This window comes from Drosophila persimilis, unplaced genomic scaffold (genome assembly GCF_003286085.1).
Source record: "Drosophila persimilis strain 14011-0111.01,24,50 unplaced genomic scaffold, DperRS2 tig00000002-arrow-pilon, whole genome shotgun sequence".
Classification (NCBI taxonomy): domain Eukaryota; kingdom Metazoa; phylum Arthropoda; class Insecta; order Diptera; family Drosophilidae; genus Drosophila; species Drosophila persimilis.
The window spans coordinates 21773270-21790506 of NW_020825289.1; the positions used below are offsets into that span (position 1 = coordinate 21773270).

General features: G+C 48.9%; 1 protein-coding gene across 1 annotated transcript in view; it reads left to right on the forward strand.

Annotated features, from left to right (window-relative positions):
- The window catches only part of LOC6601346 (Krueppel-like factor luna), a 103117-nt gene extending 91216 nt beyond the window's left edge, over positions 1 to 11901 (forward strand). Inside the window, exons 2-4 of the mRNA XM_026986683.1 lie at positions 3828 to 5127; positions 5193 to 5339; positions 11260 to 11901. Coding sequence (XP_026842484.1) covers positions 3828 to 5127; positions 5193 to 5339; positions 11260 to 11435 — 1623 coding nt within the window. The 3' untranslated portion in view covers positions 11436 to 11901. The remainder of the gene's footprint in view (positions 1 to 3827; positions 5128 to 5192; positions 5340 to 11259) is intronic.
- Positions 11902 to 17237: the final 5336 nt, after the last annotated feature.

Consider the following 17237-nt stretch of genomic DNA (forward strand, 5'->3'; position numbering starts at 1 on the left):
CCCAAATGGAAAGCGCCAAAAATTGTTCGGAGCAGAATTTCCCCCGGGGGCTAGGGCTTAAGGCGGCGGCTGTGGCTGCTGATGCCTCCTTCTCTCCGTGGAATTATGGCTCATTAAATGACATAATGCAGACACAGTGGAGAAACCGAAATTGTATTTGTATACTTGCGAGTTCCTTCGACAGCGACAGTCCCGAGTCCCTGCTCCTCGATGCCGTGGCCGCAGGGCGCTGGCATCCTGGCCGCCTGGCCGCCCGCTGGCGTCTGCTAATGTCTTTCAAATACACAGACACGCACCGAGGACACACGGAGACACTCGCACATGTGTGGAGCCTGGCCGGGACACTTCACAGACATGTGCCGCATGATGGTCCTGGCTTGATTTTTCTCTCATCTTCAACGTCTTCTTCGGCTCCTTGAGGCATGCCCCATGTGTGCCTGTGTGTGTGTGTGTCTTAACTGCCGTTGCGTCTTTTTCAATTACACACATAATTAAATATGTTGCACGCCCCAACCAATGCCGGGGCGTGGTATCCCGCGGGGACACAGCCCATTGCTGTGCCTCTCTGTGTGTGTGTGCCTGTGTATGTGTGTGTGTGCTCCAGACAAATACTCCCAAATCTCTCCCAATTGTGCGATATTCCCCCGCAGCAGCAGCCCCGTGCCCCGTGCCCCGCCTCCCCGCCTCCCCTGTCGGATAGCATTTTGTAGATTTTAATAAACACGCAAGATAATTAAATTTAATCGCAGGCTTTTATTCTACATTAGCATGTGTGCTCCCCCCCCTCTGCCCCCCCTGCCCCTCCCCCTCCGCCCTGGCAAACGACAAACTCTATTTGCTGTGGCCAAATTCAATTTGCCACCAAAGTCCTGCCTGGGTCCTTGGGCAAACATTTCATTTCCATCTAGAAATGCTCAAAAATCCACTCCCCCTCTCCCTCCCCCCCGCCTTGTGCCGCCCTCTTGACAACTCAAATGCTCTCCAGTTGGCAAACAATTTGCGGCCAGATAATTGCAAAAATTTCAGGATTCTCTGTATTCTTTTTCCTGCCTAAAAGTGTACCTCGACTCATGTGAGTGTCCCCGTATCTGCATGCCCCAGGATCTGTGGCTGTGGCTGTATCTTTATCTGTGTCTCTTTTTCCGGTCTGGCTAATCCTTGAGCCAATAAATTTATGCGGAAATATGTGCTTTCCGGCGGCTCTGTCTGTGGCTCTGGCGCTGGCCCTGGCTCTGGCTCTGTCAAATTCCTCTTTGCAGTTGCCACTCTGCCGGGGGATATAAACACAATTTGCAGGTTTTAATAACCGCAGCTGTCGCCACATCACATCGCCTAAGTGCAGGGCATAAACCAGGCTCAGACGCGGCGAGCAGACGAAAAAAAAAGCGCCATGGAGAAAGTTGAACCACAATTTAAGATCAGAAACAGAACAGAAATGGGAATGGGAATGGGAAAGAGGAAGAGGAACAGCAAAACAAGGAAACAGAAAACAGAAAACAAAAGGCAGACACAACGGAAATGAAGATTTTTATGTGGCCCAAAGTGGGGCAGGACATCCACCCACCCGTACTTGCCCCATAAATTGCTGGCAAAAAGTGTTTTGTTGTCACTCGCCAGAACCACCCCCTCCCCCACCCCCACCCCCAAAGGGAGCACCACACAGCCAAATAAATTTCTATTAAACACAAATGAGCAACAAAAAAGTTTCTAAGAAAAGTTTTATCCCCACACACACACACACACACGCACACTTCGAGGACAACTTTGGGGGCAACAATAATTATGTTGATTACAACAAAGAGGCAACTTTTGGCCTCTTCAATCTGCCGCTAAGTGTTGTGCCTCCGCCGTGCTGCGCCGAATGATACTCAATGATGCTCTTGAGCTGAGCCGTCAATATCCATTATCCAGCCACCAGCAATGCCTGTAGTTCTAATGTAAGCCATAATTCGGGGGCCTTCCCCATCAACAGGGAATTTGCATTCGCAACAAACCGATTTCCTGTGTGCCACTCCGCTGTGGAGTTACTTTTTGTTTTGAAATCTAATTAAAATCATGTTTGTTGGCTCTTCCTGGCCAGCAATTACTAGCCACTACTAGCCCACTGGCCCTGGCAGCCGCAATTATAATTAAACTAATTACTAAACACGAGATAACAAAATATAATGAGCTCGATAATGAGCGGAGGCTGCAGACGGCGCTCGGGAGGAGTCCCATGCAGGTGACTGCCGCCTCGCTTTGGTGTCTATAAATTGGCCAGGCCTTGAACTGCCAACCCGCCGGCCATCAATCAGGGGGGCCACCTATCCCGGGCCTGGCCGTGAGCAATTCGAAAGTCGCGTCTAATCTTTGGCCTGTTGGCTCACGTGATTTGTTTGCAGCATCGCCGGGAGCGGGGCGGCAGCAGCAGCAGCAGCAGCCGCAGCAGTGGAGCGCATAAATCAAAATGCCATTTTTGATAGCAGTTCCCTTGGCCACCTGCCTGCCACTGCCACTGCCACTGCCCCACTCCGATCTGCCACCCGTTGGACAATATATCAAATTGCTTTTGCATTGCGCGCATGCTACATTTTATTTAGATTCTGGCTTAAAGATTGTCCTGGCTGGCTGCTGGCTGCTGGCTGCCGGCTGCTGCTTGCATTGTCTGTTGCCTGCTGTCTGAGTGAGTGGCCCGGAAGTGGGAGGTAAGTGCAGCACCAGCACCAGCACCAGCAGCAGCCGCCCATTAATCATGGCCAAGGGTAACGTGTTGAGGCCCCACACCCCACACCCCACATGCGAGGAGTCTAAGCCAGATTCCCCATTCGCCAGTCGCCATTCGCCATTCGCCATTATCCTTCCTCCCGATTCATAAACCATTATAGTTTTCTCTCTTGTGTTGTTTTCGGCAAAGGGTTGCGAAATTTATGTGTTGCAATTATTTTCTTGGAACAACACTTAAAGTGATTTACGGGGGGGAGGGGGAGGGCGAAGGGGCCCCGACTGTCCGCTCTCGAAGGGAAACTAAGGAAAATCCCAGCCAAATGGTGGCTTCCCCTGCGGAAAGGACTCCTCCGATGGTCCGATGTCTGCTGATGCTGCTGCTTATTCCGCCCCATTGGGTTTTGTGCTTTGCATTGCACTTAATAAGATTTGTTAGGCCCTCAATGAGCCTCAATGGGACCCCCCCCCCCTCTCCCCCCGGAAGCAGGAGAGCGGAATCCTGGCTTTAACAAATCACCGGCCGAATGGCTCGTCATGTGTTCAATTTGTGGTCGACTTTAAGGGCCCCCAGAAGCCAGACGGACAAACAGGTGGCGGTGGTGCGGGTGGTGCGGGTGCGGGTGCGGGGGGGACCTTTGAGCTCGTACTATATTGAAATCGTAGCAACGAAGAGGCGTGGCAAGTGGCAAGTGGCTCGGCCACTCGCTTGTTTGCACTTGCAGCAACATGCTGCATGTTTGCGCACCCAGGTTGTTGCAGCATCAAAGGGATGTTGACGCTCGCCCCCTGCCACGCGCCCACTCGCTGCGGCCTTTGCGTGCCCCTAAGTGTCGCCCCTCCATTAAGCGAGAAGAGCGACGCCTAAAAGTATGCAAGCGGCCATAAATTCAATGGTCAGAATTATTACCTGTAATTACAGGCAGAGGCAGGGGCAGAGGCAGGGGCATAAAACATAATTTGAGACTCCCGCCACTAAATTATAGGCCTAATGGGCCCCGAAATTCCTCCGCTGGCAAATTGAATTGCGGGAGCGCAGCCACTGCCACTGTACGGCAGCATCCATTACCCTCTAATGGAGCAACTTTTCTCATGCACTCCCTTCCCTGTTTTCGATTCATTCGCAGACCTGCTACGAGCTGGAGCGCTATCTGCGGGACGAGCCGAAGTTCGTGAAGAAGAAGCTCCACAGCGATCTGGACACCTCGGCCTGGGACATCTTCTCGACGCCCGCCCGCCTGCTCGAGGAGCTGAAGATCAAGGAGCAGAACCTGGACGCCATCTCCACGACGTCGTCGGTCTCCTCGAACTGCTCGGGCATCTCCTGGGACAGCAATGGCTCGCAGGCGCTCAGCTGCGCCGTCCTGGTCAAGCAGGAGCGCATCGACGAGGAGGACGAGGAGGGGGGCTGCGACGACAAGCTGGGCGGGCTCTTTGCGGCGCCCCCCTCGGCCATCTCGCCCAATCCCAGTATCAGCAGTGCCAACGGCAACATGACACCCACCAGCAGCAGCAGCAGCAGCAACAGTCACATCAGCAGCAGCCCCATCATCCGCAGCAGCAGCTCCAGCAGCAGCAGCAGCAGCAGCAGCAGTGGCATGAGTCAAGTGAGCAGCGGCCTGACTGGGGCCAGCACCATCACAGTGAGCTCGCCGAGCAGCTCGGCGCCCGGCTTCAAGGTGCGCGTGGTGCAGGCCAAGAGCCAGGTGGGCAACGGGGCGCGGCTGCACCTCGGACACGTGCAGGACTTTGTCCTGCCGACGCTGACGCCGCCCTCCTCGCCAGAGTCCAGCCTGCGGAGCCACAGCAACTACGCGCAACAGATCGAGGCCAACGATCTGGCGGTCCTGATCCAACAGCAGCAGCAGCAGCAACAGAGGCAGCAGCAGCAGCAGCAACAGCAGCAGCAACAACAGCAGCAGCAGCAAGGCAACTCCACACCCGCCACAGCGATCCTGCGCTTCACCAGCAGCAATCACCAAAACAATCCCACATTGACGCAACTGCAGCAGCAGCAGCAACAGTTGGCCGTCCAGCATCTGAGCATATCGCCGCAGGCCCTCGGCCAGAGCGGCAATACAGGCGGCGGCAGCAGCAGCAGCAGCAGCAGCAGCCATTCTCCCCACAGCCAGCCGGGCCAGACGGGCAGCAGCAACAGCAGCTCCAGCAGCAGCTGCCACAAGGACCAGTCCACCCACAGCAACATTCCGCGCAGCACCATCGTACGGCTGACCACGGCAAACGGCAAGCCGGGAGCGGCTGGCATCAGCCTGGCCCGCGTCATCCAGATGCAGAACAACGGCAACTCCAACGTGGCAGCCGTGCTCAGTGCAGCCGCCAGCAGCAGCAGCAGCAGCTCGCATGGATCCAGCGCGTCGACGGCACAGCAACAAGTGGTGGCGCCACGAGCCGACAAGGCCTCAAACGGTGCGTATGACAGCCCAGCACTTGCCCCAAATTCAGCCTCACCCTTGACCCTTCTCCCGCTTCAGGTTCTGCCAAAAATCATCACCCGCGGCAACATCACGGCGATCACAGCCCGGACGCCAAGCGGCGGATACACAAGTGCCAATTCCTGGGCTGCAAAAAAGTCTACACGAAGAGCTCGCATCTGAAGGCCCACCAAAGAACGCACACAGGTGAGTGCCTGCCACGCAGGGGGCAGGAGAGAGCAGGGGGGTGCATGTGTTGCTGCCCCTGACAGCTTCGAGTACTGCCTGCTGGCTGCTGAAATGTGAGGAGGCATTCGCCCTGAATGCCTAGGCACCAAAATCTAGCCCAGACCCGACCCCCTGATACCCTGCCCGAAGAGCGGGCCCCCGTCGGTGGCTACCAATTAAAAGCCGGCACACACCTTGCGGCAAGGACACCACCCTGGCCGTCGCTCTTGCGCTGCCTTAATAAATCAGAGACCTGCGACAACAATGTCCCGGACAGAGACCCCTGGGACACACGAGTGACATGTTGCATTGTTTGCCCCGACACTGGCCGCCGTCCATTGTCCACTGAAAAAACATGCAGCAGGAGTGCAGAATGCGGGGGCAGGCAGTCATCCTTCTGGGATGGGGCACTGGCAATTGAGGCCCCCACCCCCCCCCCCCCCCGAAAACAACCTCGTGGCCTGACAGCAGACGATGCTTGAAATTTCAATAAAAATCGCATAATTCAAACATGAAATATTGGTGGCAGAGAGAGGGAGGGAGCCAGAGAGAGGGAGGGAGCCCTCTCCCAGCGATGAAATGTAATTTTATTACAAACCACACACTCGAGCGCCAGAGAGCAAATCTATTGATTTGTGCCCCACGTAGAGGCGGCTCCTCTCTGCCGGCAAACACTTAACCCATAAAATAGAAGTCGAAATCCATTTCAACTTCTGCCAAAAAATGGGCGAAAAAAACCCACGGTATTTGCAGTTGTTGGAAAACAGTTTTGTGCGCATTCAGTTAAAATTCGCTGAGCTGCCACCCAACCCCCCTCCAGGACGAGTTTTGTTCCCGCCTGTCAGTTTTATTTGGAGAGGCAGGGGCGGAGGCAGTGGCAGTGGCAGAGGCAGGGGCAGGGGCGGAGGCAGCGGGGTGTGTGCGTGGCACAGCCCACAAATCACTTGGCACACACTCAAAAACAGAATTTCCATCGTTGACCTTCTTCCGAGACATCGGAAACAGACAAATACTTCCGCTGGATCGAACCGAAATTTGCAAGAAGAATATTTCCTCCTTTTTCTAACTTGAAGCCTCGAAAGTGTTCGGAACACCTGTTCAGCCAATCCTCAAGAATCTGGACAACAATTCAGAATTCAGAGCCATACGTTCCGGCATTGTTTGATGCAAATGCCGGGCCCTTGCCCAACAATCCAGAGAGAATGGGGAATGCCTGGGGGGGGAGAATGCCCTACAGCAGAAGTAGGCTTCCTCGAAAGGATGGTCTTTCTGTGGACATCCTGCTGGGTGTTCACTTGTGCATCCAAGTGTTGGCAACGCATCGCATCTGTCAGATGCCCAGCAGATGAAGTTTGGGGCCACAGATATTTCTCACTCAAAAACGAATGCGACTCTCCGGGGCTTGTGTTTGTTTAGTGCCCAAATGTTGAGTGACCCTTTCGGGGCATACCCAATCATCAGCGGGGGACCGGGGGACCGAGGGGGGGACTCATGCATATGCGACAGGAGGTACCAGTCTGTCACTTGCCACTTGCCACTTGCCACACCCTCAACCACTGACAGACGTACAGAGAGACAGACACAAAGTCAACAACTTTCTCTGTCAGCCGCAGGATATTGCTCAATTTATAAATGGCATGGCTGCTGTGGCCCCAGGATGTGGGGCTTAACATTTTAATTAACATTCAATTTCTGCGCCTCCTCGAAACTGTTTGTTCTGCTGCTGCCTCTGCCTCTGTTGCTTCTGCTGCTGTTTGCTCTTGCCGCAAGAAAGCCAAAAACTTCTGGCTCAATAAAAATCCATAACAGTCGAAAGTTTTTGCTCATAATTTTCAGTTTATCTTTGGCCACAAAAACAACAGCAACAACAACAGAAGAGAAGCTCATCAAGGGGCGGTTCGAAGGCGGCGTGACTGCTTGATTGGCACCTCGTTCCGGTGCCCCCAGTGGCCCCCAATGGCCCCCAATGCGAAAGTGTTAATTTGCTCGGCAGAAAGTTTCCCCAGTGCCGACATCCGTTTTGGGCCCGATAAAAAATGAAAGCGGGGGAATTCTATAATTAATTACACATGTTCTAGGGAAGGAGGGGAGGAGGGGCAGCAGGGCCAGCAGAAGTCAGAGGAGTCCAATATATCAAAAGCCAAGGTGTTGGCCCTGCGATAAGATTGAAACCTCTGATTTCGGACGCCCCCCTCCCAAAAAAAAAAAGCAAAAGCCGAGAGGGATTCTTTTCTGGGGCGGGGGGCTGTGGAGGGGGAAAACGTAATTATTTTAATGACACCAGGGACACCATGGAGACCGGGGCGCAGGTCCCTTTTTCCGTTTTTGGCTTAAATTAAAGAAAATCTAATGAATTACGTTTTTTGCATCTGAAATTAAGCGCGGGGGCTCGTATTGGGGGCATTCTTAAAATGCTGTCGCATTAGAAAGGCGGACACATGCAAATAATTGATGATCAGCCATTATTTAGTGGCCAAACGGGGCGTCCTTGAGCGGGTAGGAGGGGCTGGTGCTCGGTGGGTGAGAGAGCAAAGAGCAGCACGATGGCCTGCTGCAATGGCAGACAGAGAAATTAATTTGATTTGGGCTCTCGAGCGCGCTTCCTGCGTTTCCTCCTGTGGCTTGTCGGGCATTTCAATTTGCATGTCCCGGACCATTTAATTAGGAATCCATTCAAGCATTTCCCCCCCACCCCACCCCACCCCACCCCAGATGCAGATACAATGGTATAGATGGATGGATGGATGGATGGATGGGTGGGTGGATGGAGCACAATTGAATATCAATTAAAGCGCCATTCACTGCAATAAATTCCTCACAAAGTTTTGCCACAAAAGATTTCAATTAGTTAAACGCAGAGGCGGCTATAAGCATTCCAGAGTTGCATGCAACCACAGGCACCAGTGGAGTGGGGGGGACGGGGGGGGCACTGAGACCGTTAAGAAAAGATTACAAGTGCAATCAAGTGAGAAGACGCAAACAGACCATAAAAACTGTGCTGAGTGCAAAAGCCGAGAAGGCATCGACGAGGGCTCCTTCCTTGAGCTCTCCGCCCCTCCGCCCGCATCGCATGTCCCGCCGGGGCATTCCTTTCTATGGCCAACGACTGAAATTAAAACCCAGCGCCAAGTGAAATTTATAAAATATTAACTGGCTCCATACGCTGCCACGGCAGGTCCTTCGTCTCCTGCTAAGCGGCTGCTGTCGACTCCAAGCCCAGTTCGTGCTCCTCCTGTACGTGGCTTTTGTGGCCGACTCCTTATTGCCTTTAAACAATTTACAAGTGCAAGCTTTATGGCCTGCCACAGCCACGGCGGCAGCACAACCCCCCCACCCCTCCCCCTCCACCAGTCGTAGTTGCAACTGCAACTGAAACTATCAATATACTCGGGCTCGTGGAGCCAGACAAACGGCTGAGGTTAAGTTTTAACTGCGTTCGGCTCAATAAATTAACATGGCGACGTCTCGGCGTCGCGATTGGAGGATCGGAGGCAGCCGCGAAAAAAGAGGAGACAAAGGCGGGTGGGGGGTGGGGGGGCGCTTAACCCAGTTGCCGATTGGGATTGGGTGGCTTTTTGGCCAGGTCGCGGGCCCCGATGGCAGCCATGAAAACTAATTAAAAGACATTGGCCGCTGGCAGGGAGATACTAGCGCCTCGTACATCTTGGCCCATATGAGCGAAAGGACAGCCAATGGGTAGTACGTGCGGCGAGGGTATATCCTTCCGTGTGATCCGTGTGTATTCCGAACTCCTTGACCCTTTACAGGGTATCAAAGCGGTCCGAAGCTCCTTGACCAGCCCCGAATGGCGCTTTTTAGTTTGTTGTTGGATTTGCTGGGAGGCCAGACCACTCTTCAATGGCCAGATAACAGGGCCATTTTGGTTGCTTTATCGCTGCTGCTGCTCCACCACTCCACTCCACTCCACTCCCCCCTTTCCCCTGGCCATTCGCCGTTTAAATGCACTTCAATACGAGACTCTTGGGGGTCGCATCCTAGATCTCTGTGCGAGCTTGCCCTTTGTGCATTTGACGCTGATTTACACAGCGCCAGAAAGAGCTGCAAGAGGCGTTTAGAAAGAGATAGCCGGCAGAAAAAGAGCGTCAGAGATGGAGCGGAAAAAAGATGGCCAAGCCAGTACATATGTATGTGTCCCTGTGTGTGTCCCTGTGTGTGTCCCTGTGTGTGTCCCTGTGTGTGTCCCTGTGTGTATGTGGGTGGGGGAGTGTGACTGTGTTTGTGCAGCCGCTTATTTATTGGCAATGCTTCGATTCCCAAACATTTCTGACAACATGCCAAAGTGCAAGTGGCAGACACCCACACACCCACACACACCCACACACACATGGATACACACACTCTTTTGCAGCTGCAGATAGCACACGAATGGAGGACTCAGGCAGTGGCCAAGTGTAAACAAATGGAAATTAAGACATGGTCGAATCCCTGCAAGCGGAAGGCCCACCAGCCACAGAAGAAAGAGCGAGAAGAGTGCAGAGAGAGAGAGAGACAAAGAGAGGGGGGAGAGCGATGGAGAGCGAGGGAGAGCCGCAAGTGCATAATGTGAAATTGAGCACGGAAATATCACACATTTCCGCATGCATTAAGTTTTAAGCCAAGTGTAAGCGTGTCCGTGTGTGTGTGTGTTGCGCGTGTGTGTGTGCGTGTGTGTGTGCGTGTGTGTGGCTGGCTGGCTGGTGTGCGTTACAAAGTTTTCCACTCAGCTTTATGCATTTTTCTTGGCTGTCGTCGTCTACTTGCCGGTTATCTCGCTCCATTTTTTCCTCTCTGCCCCTCTCTTTCTCTCTCACTCTCTTTCTCCCTCTCTCTGTGGGAAAAAGAGCCAGAGCCAGCAACGGCGGCAATTTCCTGCCTCGGCTCTGCTGTTTGTCTTTTAAACTGAAATAATTTTGCCATTTTTTTCGGTTTGTTCTGCTTTTCCCTCCTTTTGTCTGTGTGTGTGTGTGTGTGTGTCCTTCTCTGGCTCTAGTCATGGCTCTCTCTCTCTGTTTCAGTGTTCCTGGTGCGCATTTTTAGGTTCTTCATTTTTTTGGATATTTTTTTTGCTTTTGTGTGAAATTACAACTTCTGCATTTCCTTTTCCTTTCGCCTGGCTGATTCTGTGGCTCTGACTGTGGCAATGGTTCTGGTTCTGGCTCTGGCTCTGGCTCTGTTTCAGGACCTGTTTCAGGACCTGTTTCAGGGTCTGGCTCCTGCTCTGGTTGGCTTTTGGCGCTTTGGCTGCTGCTTGTATCCTTTGAGGCTTTTGGCACGCATGAAAAATGTTGGCAAAGGACTGGGAAATGGCGAGCAGGGGAGCAGGGGAGCTGGGAAACTGGGGAGCAGGGGAGCTGGGGACCCGGGACGACTGCTTGGCACACCGTTGACGTTGGCTCCGCTGCCGCCGTCGGCATCAGCGTTAGCATCATTTCGTTCCGTTTCGTTTCGGTTTTAATTTTACAGTTTTTCATTTTTAATTGTCTTACATTCCTGGCTCGCGCTCTCTCGCTCTCTCTCGCCCTTTCCCTGTGTTCTTTCAACCCTCTCCTCTCCACTCCTTCCCCCTTCTCTTTGTGTTGGTTGTTTACTCGTGTTTTACTTTATGCATATTTCGCTTCCGTCGAGGAACGAACGAGCGAGCGAGCGAGCGGCGGCAGCGTTGGGAAAGTTTTTTCATTTGGCAGGCGCGTGCTAAATAAAAAATGCTTTCCTCCCTCCCCCCGAAACCCCACCCCGCCCCATCTACCATCCCCCAGAGGCTACGCATATTTATGCGCTTTATTGTTTGTGCAACAGCAGCGGCAGCAGCAGCAGCAGCAGCAGCGGTTGCAGCTCCACACACATTTTTGGCATTTTAATAGCAACTTATTTAATAAACGTTTCTCTTGTCCCGCTGCAGGTGAGAAGCCCTACAAGTGCTCCTGGGACGGCTGCGAGTGGCGCTTCGCGAGGAGCGACGAGCTGACGCGCCACTACCGGAAGCACACCGGGGCCAAGCCGTTCAAGTGCCGCAACTGCGATCGCTGCTTCTCGAGGTCCGACCACCTGGCCCTCCACATGAAGCGCCACATGTGAGGCGAGATCTAAGCGGGGTCGGAGACGGAGACGGAAACGGAGGACGAAGGACGGAGGATGGAGGGTGGCAGCACCGCCGGCGGAGTCGGAGTGCAGCCGAAACTGTGTGCCATCAAGGAACGATGAAAAAACTGCGTAACGCGTAATCAAAATAACAGAGAATTAAGGAGCATTTAAGCGGAGAGTAAACGGAGAGAGTAAAGTGGGAGGAAAATCAAAGAAAGCATCACAACAAAACAAAACAAAACAAAACAAAACACAACACAAGCACAAAGACGGAAGACGGGAATCAGATATTTGTGTTGCCATTCATCAGCGTTATCGTTATCGTTTTCGCTTTCGTTGTGGTTATCGGCTATCGGTTATCGGTTATCGTTATCATTGTCCTTATCATTATCGTTTCAATTGCAAATTCGATTTGTTTCAATGCCTTGTTAAGCGTAAGTCTAAGCCACCCCCCATACCCCCCCCCCCCCCACCATACACCCCCCATACCTAGCATTTAGCGTCGCGTTCTGAACAAAAATATCGTACAATTTACCAAAGCTAAGCAGACATTACTGTAATTTGTAATGAAGCGGCAGAGAGCAGAACTAAAGCAGAAATTGTAATAAAAAAAAAACAAAAACCTAAAGAGTAAAGGAATATTTTTGTTTTCATATTGTGAACACTGCCAAAAACAAAAACAAAAAGAAATGCAAGAAAGGAAGAAAGGAAGGAGGAAAATATAAAGCTAGAAAAAATGTATGTAAAAAATGTGTGTAAAAGTTAAAAAAAAAAATAGTTAAGATCCGCTGTCGGTGGAGCAGAGGAGCAGAGAAATAGGAATACGGATAGGAAAAAAAAAACAACAAGAACAAGTGCAAAATATGTTTTAAACAAAACAAAAAGAGAGAAAACACAAAACACAAAACGATGAATGCTTATTTTTCTTAAATTAATTTTAAATGTAATTTAAATGTTGCCTAGGTCTGATTTTACATTACGTACACTCAAAATTCAAGCAAACCCCTAGAATTACGATTACGATCGGTCGGAGGAAGAGCAATTTTGTTGCTATGTTTTTAGGTTATATACGTAACTGATTGAATGCAGCTTCCCTTGTGCATTGCCCAAGTGATGGAAAGTATTACGAACCCGTTTTTGATATGTATAACTAATTTAATCGAAATTTGCATCGCTCGATCGCCGACTGGAGCTGGAGCCGGAGCTTGCTGCTTCTCGTCGGGGATCCATCATGGAAATTCTTCTTTATGTGCCTCATTAATTTTAGTCCGACTTCTTTGCGTAACTGATTTTTTTCGTAGTTTTTCTTTCGCTAAATTTATAGATTCCGTTCTGTTTAGTTTTACTCCTTTGTGTGCTGCATTTTATTTTGTAATTTATCATTTCAGCATTTTTGTTTATTTTTAATTATTTTTAATGAATAAAAAGATTGTGAAAAGCGTACGTTTCCACGGCCTAATCATTTCCACATCAAAGTATACAACGGTCAAGCATTATGGTTTGTGTGATGAGAAATTCTGTGATCCAGAGAACAACAGCAACAAAATAGCTGAGGCAAAAGAAACCCAAAACCAAAACCAAAACCAAAACCAAAACTATAGCAGAACAGATACTACTCGGAGGAGCAGGCGGAATCGGAGGCGGCACAGCTCGCCGCCGCCTCGAATGAAAGAAGAGTCTAGCAGGACTATATCAGGATATAGTACTATATGTCTCCATTATTTGTCTATTTGTCGACTTTTTCTAGCTTAATTCTCGCCCATTGTGGCACAGAGAAAGAATATACGATGTTTATCGATATCGATATTGTGTATTGTTGTCGATGTATCGTCTAGATGTATCGATGTAAGTGTGTTGCTTGTGCTTTGTGTCATTTGAATGTTGTTGTAGCCAGATATCATCCAGTCACAGCCCCACAAGCCCCCTTCCAGTCCGTACACTGTACACTGTACACCGTTTGGCTTCCAAGTGAAAATTGCACTGAAAACAATACTATGACTACTACACACATGTACTAATAGCTCGCGAACGAAGCGGGGAATTAAATGAATTAAATCCAAAAATCCAAAAATGTCTACGATGTGTCAAAAATGCTTCAATCAGTTTAGTCTAACTTTTCGAGAAACCAAAACTAAACCAAAACTAAACCAAAAAAAAAACAAAAAAAATAAATTAAAAATGTAAACCCAAAAAGTAAGAAATATTTTGTATAGAAAACCTTTAAACTAAAAATCCACGAAACCCAAAGAATATTTAGATCCTAAAGCAGATATTTGATGGTCACTCAACTATGGATATGGATATAGATATGGATATGGATAAACCATAAATGTGTGTATTTTACAACCAAAAAATGTGTATTTTAAAAGAGGAAAGCAAAGAAAAAGAAAAAAAAAATATTAATGTGTAAAAAAAAGTAAAACAAAAAAAAAATGAAAGACTGGTCAACGAGGTGTTCCGCGTTTATGCAACAATTGCAACATAAAAATAATATATACATACATATATACATATATATATATATGAGAATTTGAAACAGAAATATGGTACTCCCAAATGAGCGACAGGCATAGGTTCCACTCGATCATTTCGTGTCTCGAATTCGGCAGCAAACTACGCATACGTAAGAGGGCAGGGCAGGGGCATAGGCAGGGCTAGAGCCGAGTTCCCACGATCCCTTGATCCCTTGATCCCCCAAATTAAAGTTAATGAAGTACGAATTTTAAGTAACGCTGAATGTGAGTCTAGAGAGTACTAACCCGATAACTATGAATATATTTTATTGTCTACACTGGCACATTTTACAAGGCAGTGCCCCCTGGGTCCCTGGAGTGCAGTGGAGCGCGGAGTGCGGAGTGCGGAGGGTGGAGGGTCTGTGGTGCCATTGCCGTTGCCGTTTGCTGCAGAAGCAATCTATAAACATTTTCTACAGATTTACAGTCGAGGCAAGGGCCCAAGGAGATGGCGGCGGCAGAAGGCTGGTAGAACAAAGATTTGGCAGCACGGATGCATGAGGCATGGGGCATGAGGCATGAGACATGAGGAAGAGTAAATAAAGTATACTAAAACTAAAGTAAATACATTTTAATTTCGTTTAGAGTTTCGTTTGCAAATGTGCTTAGCAGTTTCCCAGCTCCCCCCCAACCCCGAACGCCCCTTCCCCGCCATCCCCCTCAAGTATGATTTCCCTGGGAAAACGCAGGGCGGAACATCATAAGCGTTTAGTTTAAGTGTAGACTAAATGTAGGACGGATGGCCAGGCATAGCATAGCAGAAATATATAGCAGAAACCCCCAGACAACCCAGGCTAAAGCATATACACTCTATATACATAGATACGTGTGGGTGGGAGGTGGTAGATGGGAGGTGGATGGTGGTAGGTGGTAGGTGGGAGGGACACGTTTTATGTAGGCAAATAAGGGCATAACTCGTAAACATTTTGTGTATAGTTTAGTGAAATGAATTAGTTTAATGTTAAATCAACTCGAAAAGTAAACTACATTACAGAAATTATATATATATATAGTGTATAGTGTATACGTATATATATTTTAGGAAATATAAGTGTATGGCAAACCTATTTACGTGACAGTTGTGCGTGTGTGTGTGTGAATTAACTTTGAATGCATTCAGTCGTGGGAGGAGGAGGAGGAGGAGGAGTATTATGCAAAGCATCTACGAGTTAAGGCACAGCATTATAAATTACCTTGTTTTTTTTGGGTTTTTTTTTTTGGAGCTACAGACGCACGAATGGTTACTAGAGAGCGGAGCGGGAAGGGCCCTGAGGGCGGGCACTTTTCTCGGCTTGGCAGGCAGCAAACGGTGATTTATATAGAATTTTTACGCGATAACTTAGTTTAGCCCGATCCTGAGTTCTGCGAACGATGCGAAACGACTCGAAATTCATAATTAAATTGTAGTCTTAAGCGTAATTGATATCAAAATAAAGCAAAAGGCAAGAAATGAAAAAAACTAAATGTATAACAAGAAAAATTCACCCGTTTCGGCACAGGAAAAAAACCACATAAAAAGAAAATACATTTAAGCATAAGAAAATCAAAAAAGAAACAAAAACTACATTTAATGCTTGTGCATGAGGCCAGAGAAGTCCTTAGCTAATAGCAAATAGCAGAAAATCTAATTGTCAGTGTTTCATTATTTATTATCAATGTGTGTGCGTGCGTGTGTGTGTGTGTGTGTGTGTGTGTGCATTCGATGCACAGCCCCTAAACAGCCCCCACACCCCCCCTCGGACAGTTGTTTGAATTTGTTTTTAGCGCTTCGCTCATTAATTCATAAAAAATAAAAAGATAATGGAATGGAATGGAATAATAATGGAATGCACTGCATCGGAGTCCCCGATAATTTGTTTGGGGCAAACTTTTGAAGCGCGAAATGTTTGCACAACAAATTAGTTGATTAACTGCGGGAATTATTGATAGAATTGAATTCGATTAGCATACGTTCAGCCCCCCTCCCTGCGATCCCCCCTAAGGTGTAATTGCATATTATATTCATTAAATAAAACACTCACATCATTGTGAATTATTATGATTGTATTATTACGGCTTGTTTGTTGCGGCTTTTTGTGCATTGCATCTCCATACGGATACCAGTTTATTAAGGCAAACGAAAATATAACAAATATCTAGAAAATTAAAGAAGAAGAAAAACCACTAAAAGTAAGACGAAGACGAAGACGAAGACAAGAGAGAAAAATTGAAAATTAAATGGAAATTTCTTGTATTTAGAATTAGTTTATTATACAAACAAGAACAACAGCAGAGCGAAGCATCTGAGGAGTGAATGAAGAGAGGACGAAGCGCAGGCGAGGAGTAGAGGAGTCGAGGAGTAGAGGAGTCGAGGAGTCGAGGCAGGAGAACCATCAGCATAATTAGAAAAACGTTATTTTTATTCTTGTATTGTATAAGTATAAACCGAAGGCATTTTTCAACGTATGAATACTATTATTGTACGTAACTTGATATTTTGATGAGAATTTCTGTGAACAAAACGAAAAACCAAAAACCACAAAAAAACCGAAATATAGAAAAATATAAAAAAAAAAAACAAAAAACAATTCCAACCACTGTGTGCTTGTTTTTGGGGATCCCCCTGCCTCTATAGGGCGGGCAAACACTCCGCATCGATGGCCGAGGGCTGTGCAGCGCCTTTAAAGCCCTGGGGACTGGGGACTGGGCCCCTGCCTGTGGGCTAATTTTTAATTACACTTTTCAGTACTCCGCCACCAGAGCTGAAAAGGTGCGCCCTGGAGGCACGGGGCCATAGCCAGGGGCCGTGCAAATGTGCGCCGTAAATCATAATTTGCAATAAGTTAATTGCCTGTCAGTCAATTTTCAGCCTCTCCGCCGTAGGACTTGGATCCTCTTTTCGGTTCACAAAACTTAATTCTGAAAAGTTCTGGCTGGGAAATCGCTTTGCATTTCCTCTCCGGCTGCTAATGAAACCGGACCCCACATACTCGTACGTGCCGGTCTGGAGCCCGGAGGATGGACATCGGGAAAAGTGCAAGCAAGTTTTCCTTTCCTTTCTTTGCCATTTCTTTTAATTCTGGCCCGCAGACTCTGGCCCGTAACTCTTGTACTTTCATGCATCTCCGAACTAAAAGCCAGAAGATGGAGGGCCCCAGACAAGGGCTGGCAGGGCGCGGCGGGGGGACGACGGGCGGGAGGGCAAAGTGAAGCGAAGGTTGGAAAACTTTTCATTTTCTTGATTCTGTTGTGCTGCAGCGAAACTTCTAATTACGTACATGACCAGCAGCAGCACCAGCAACAG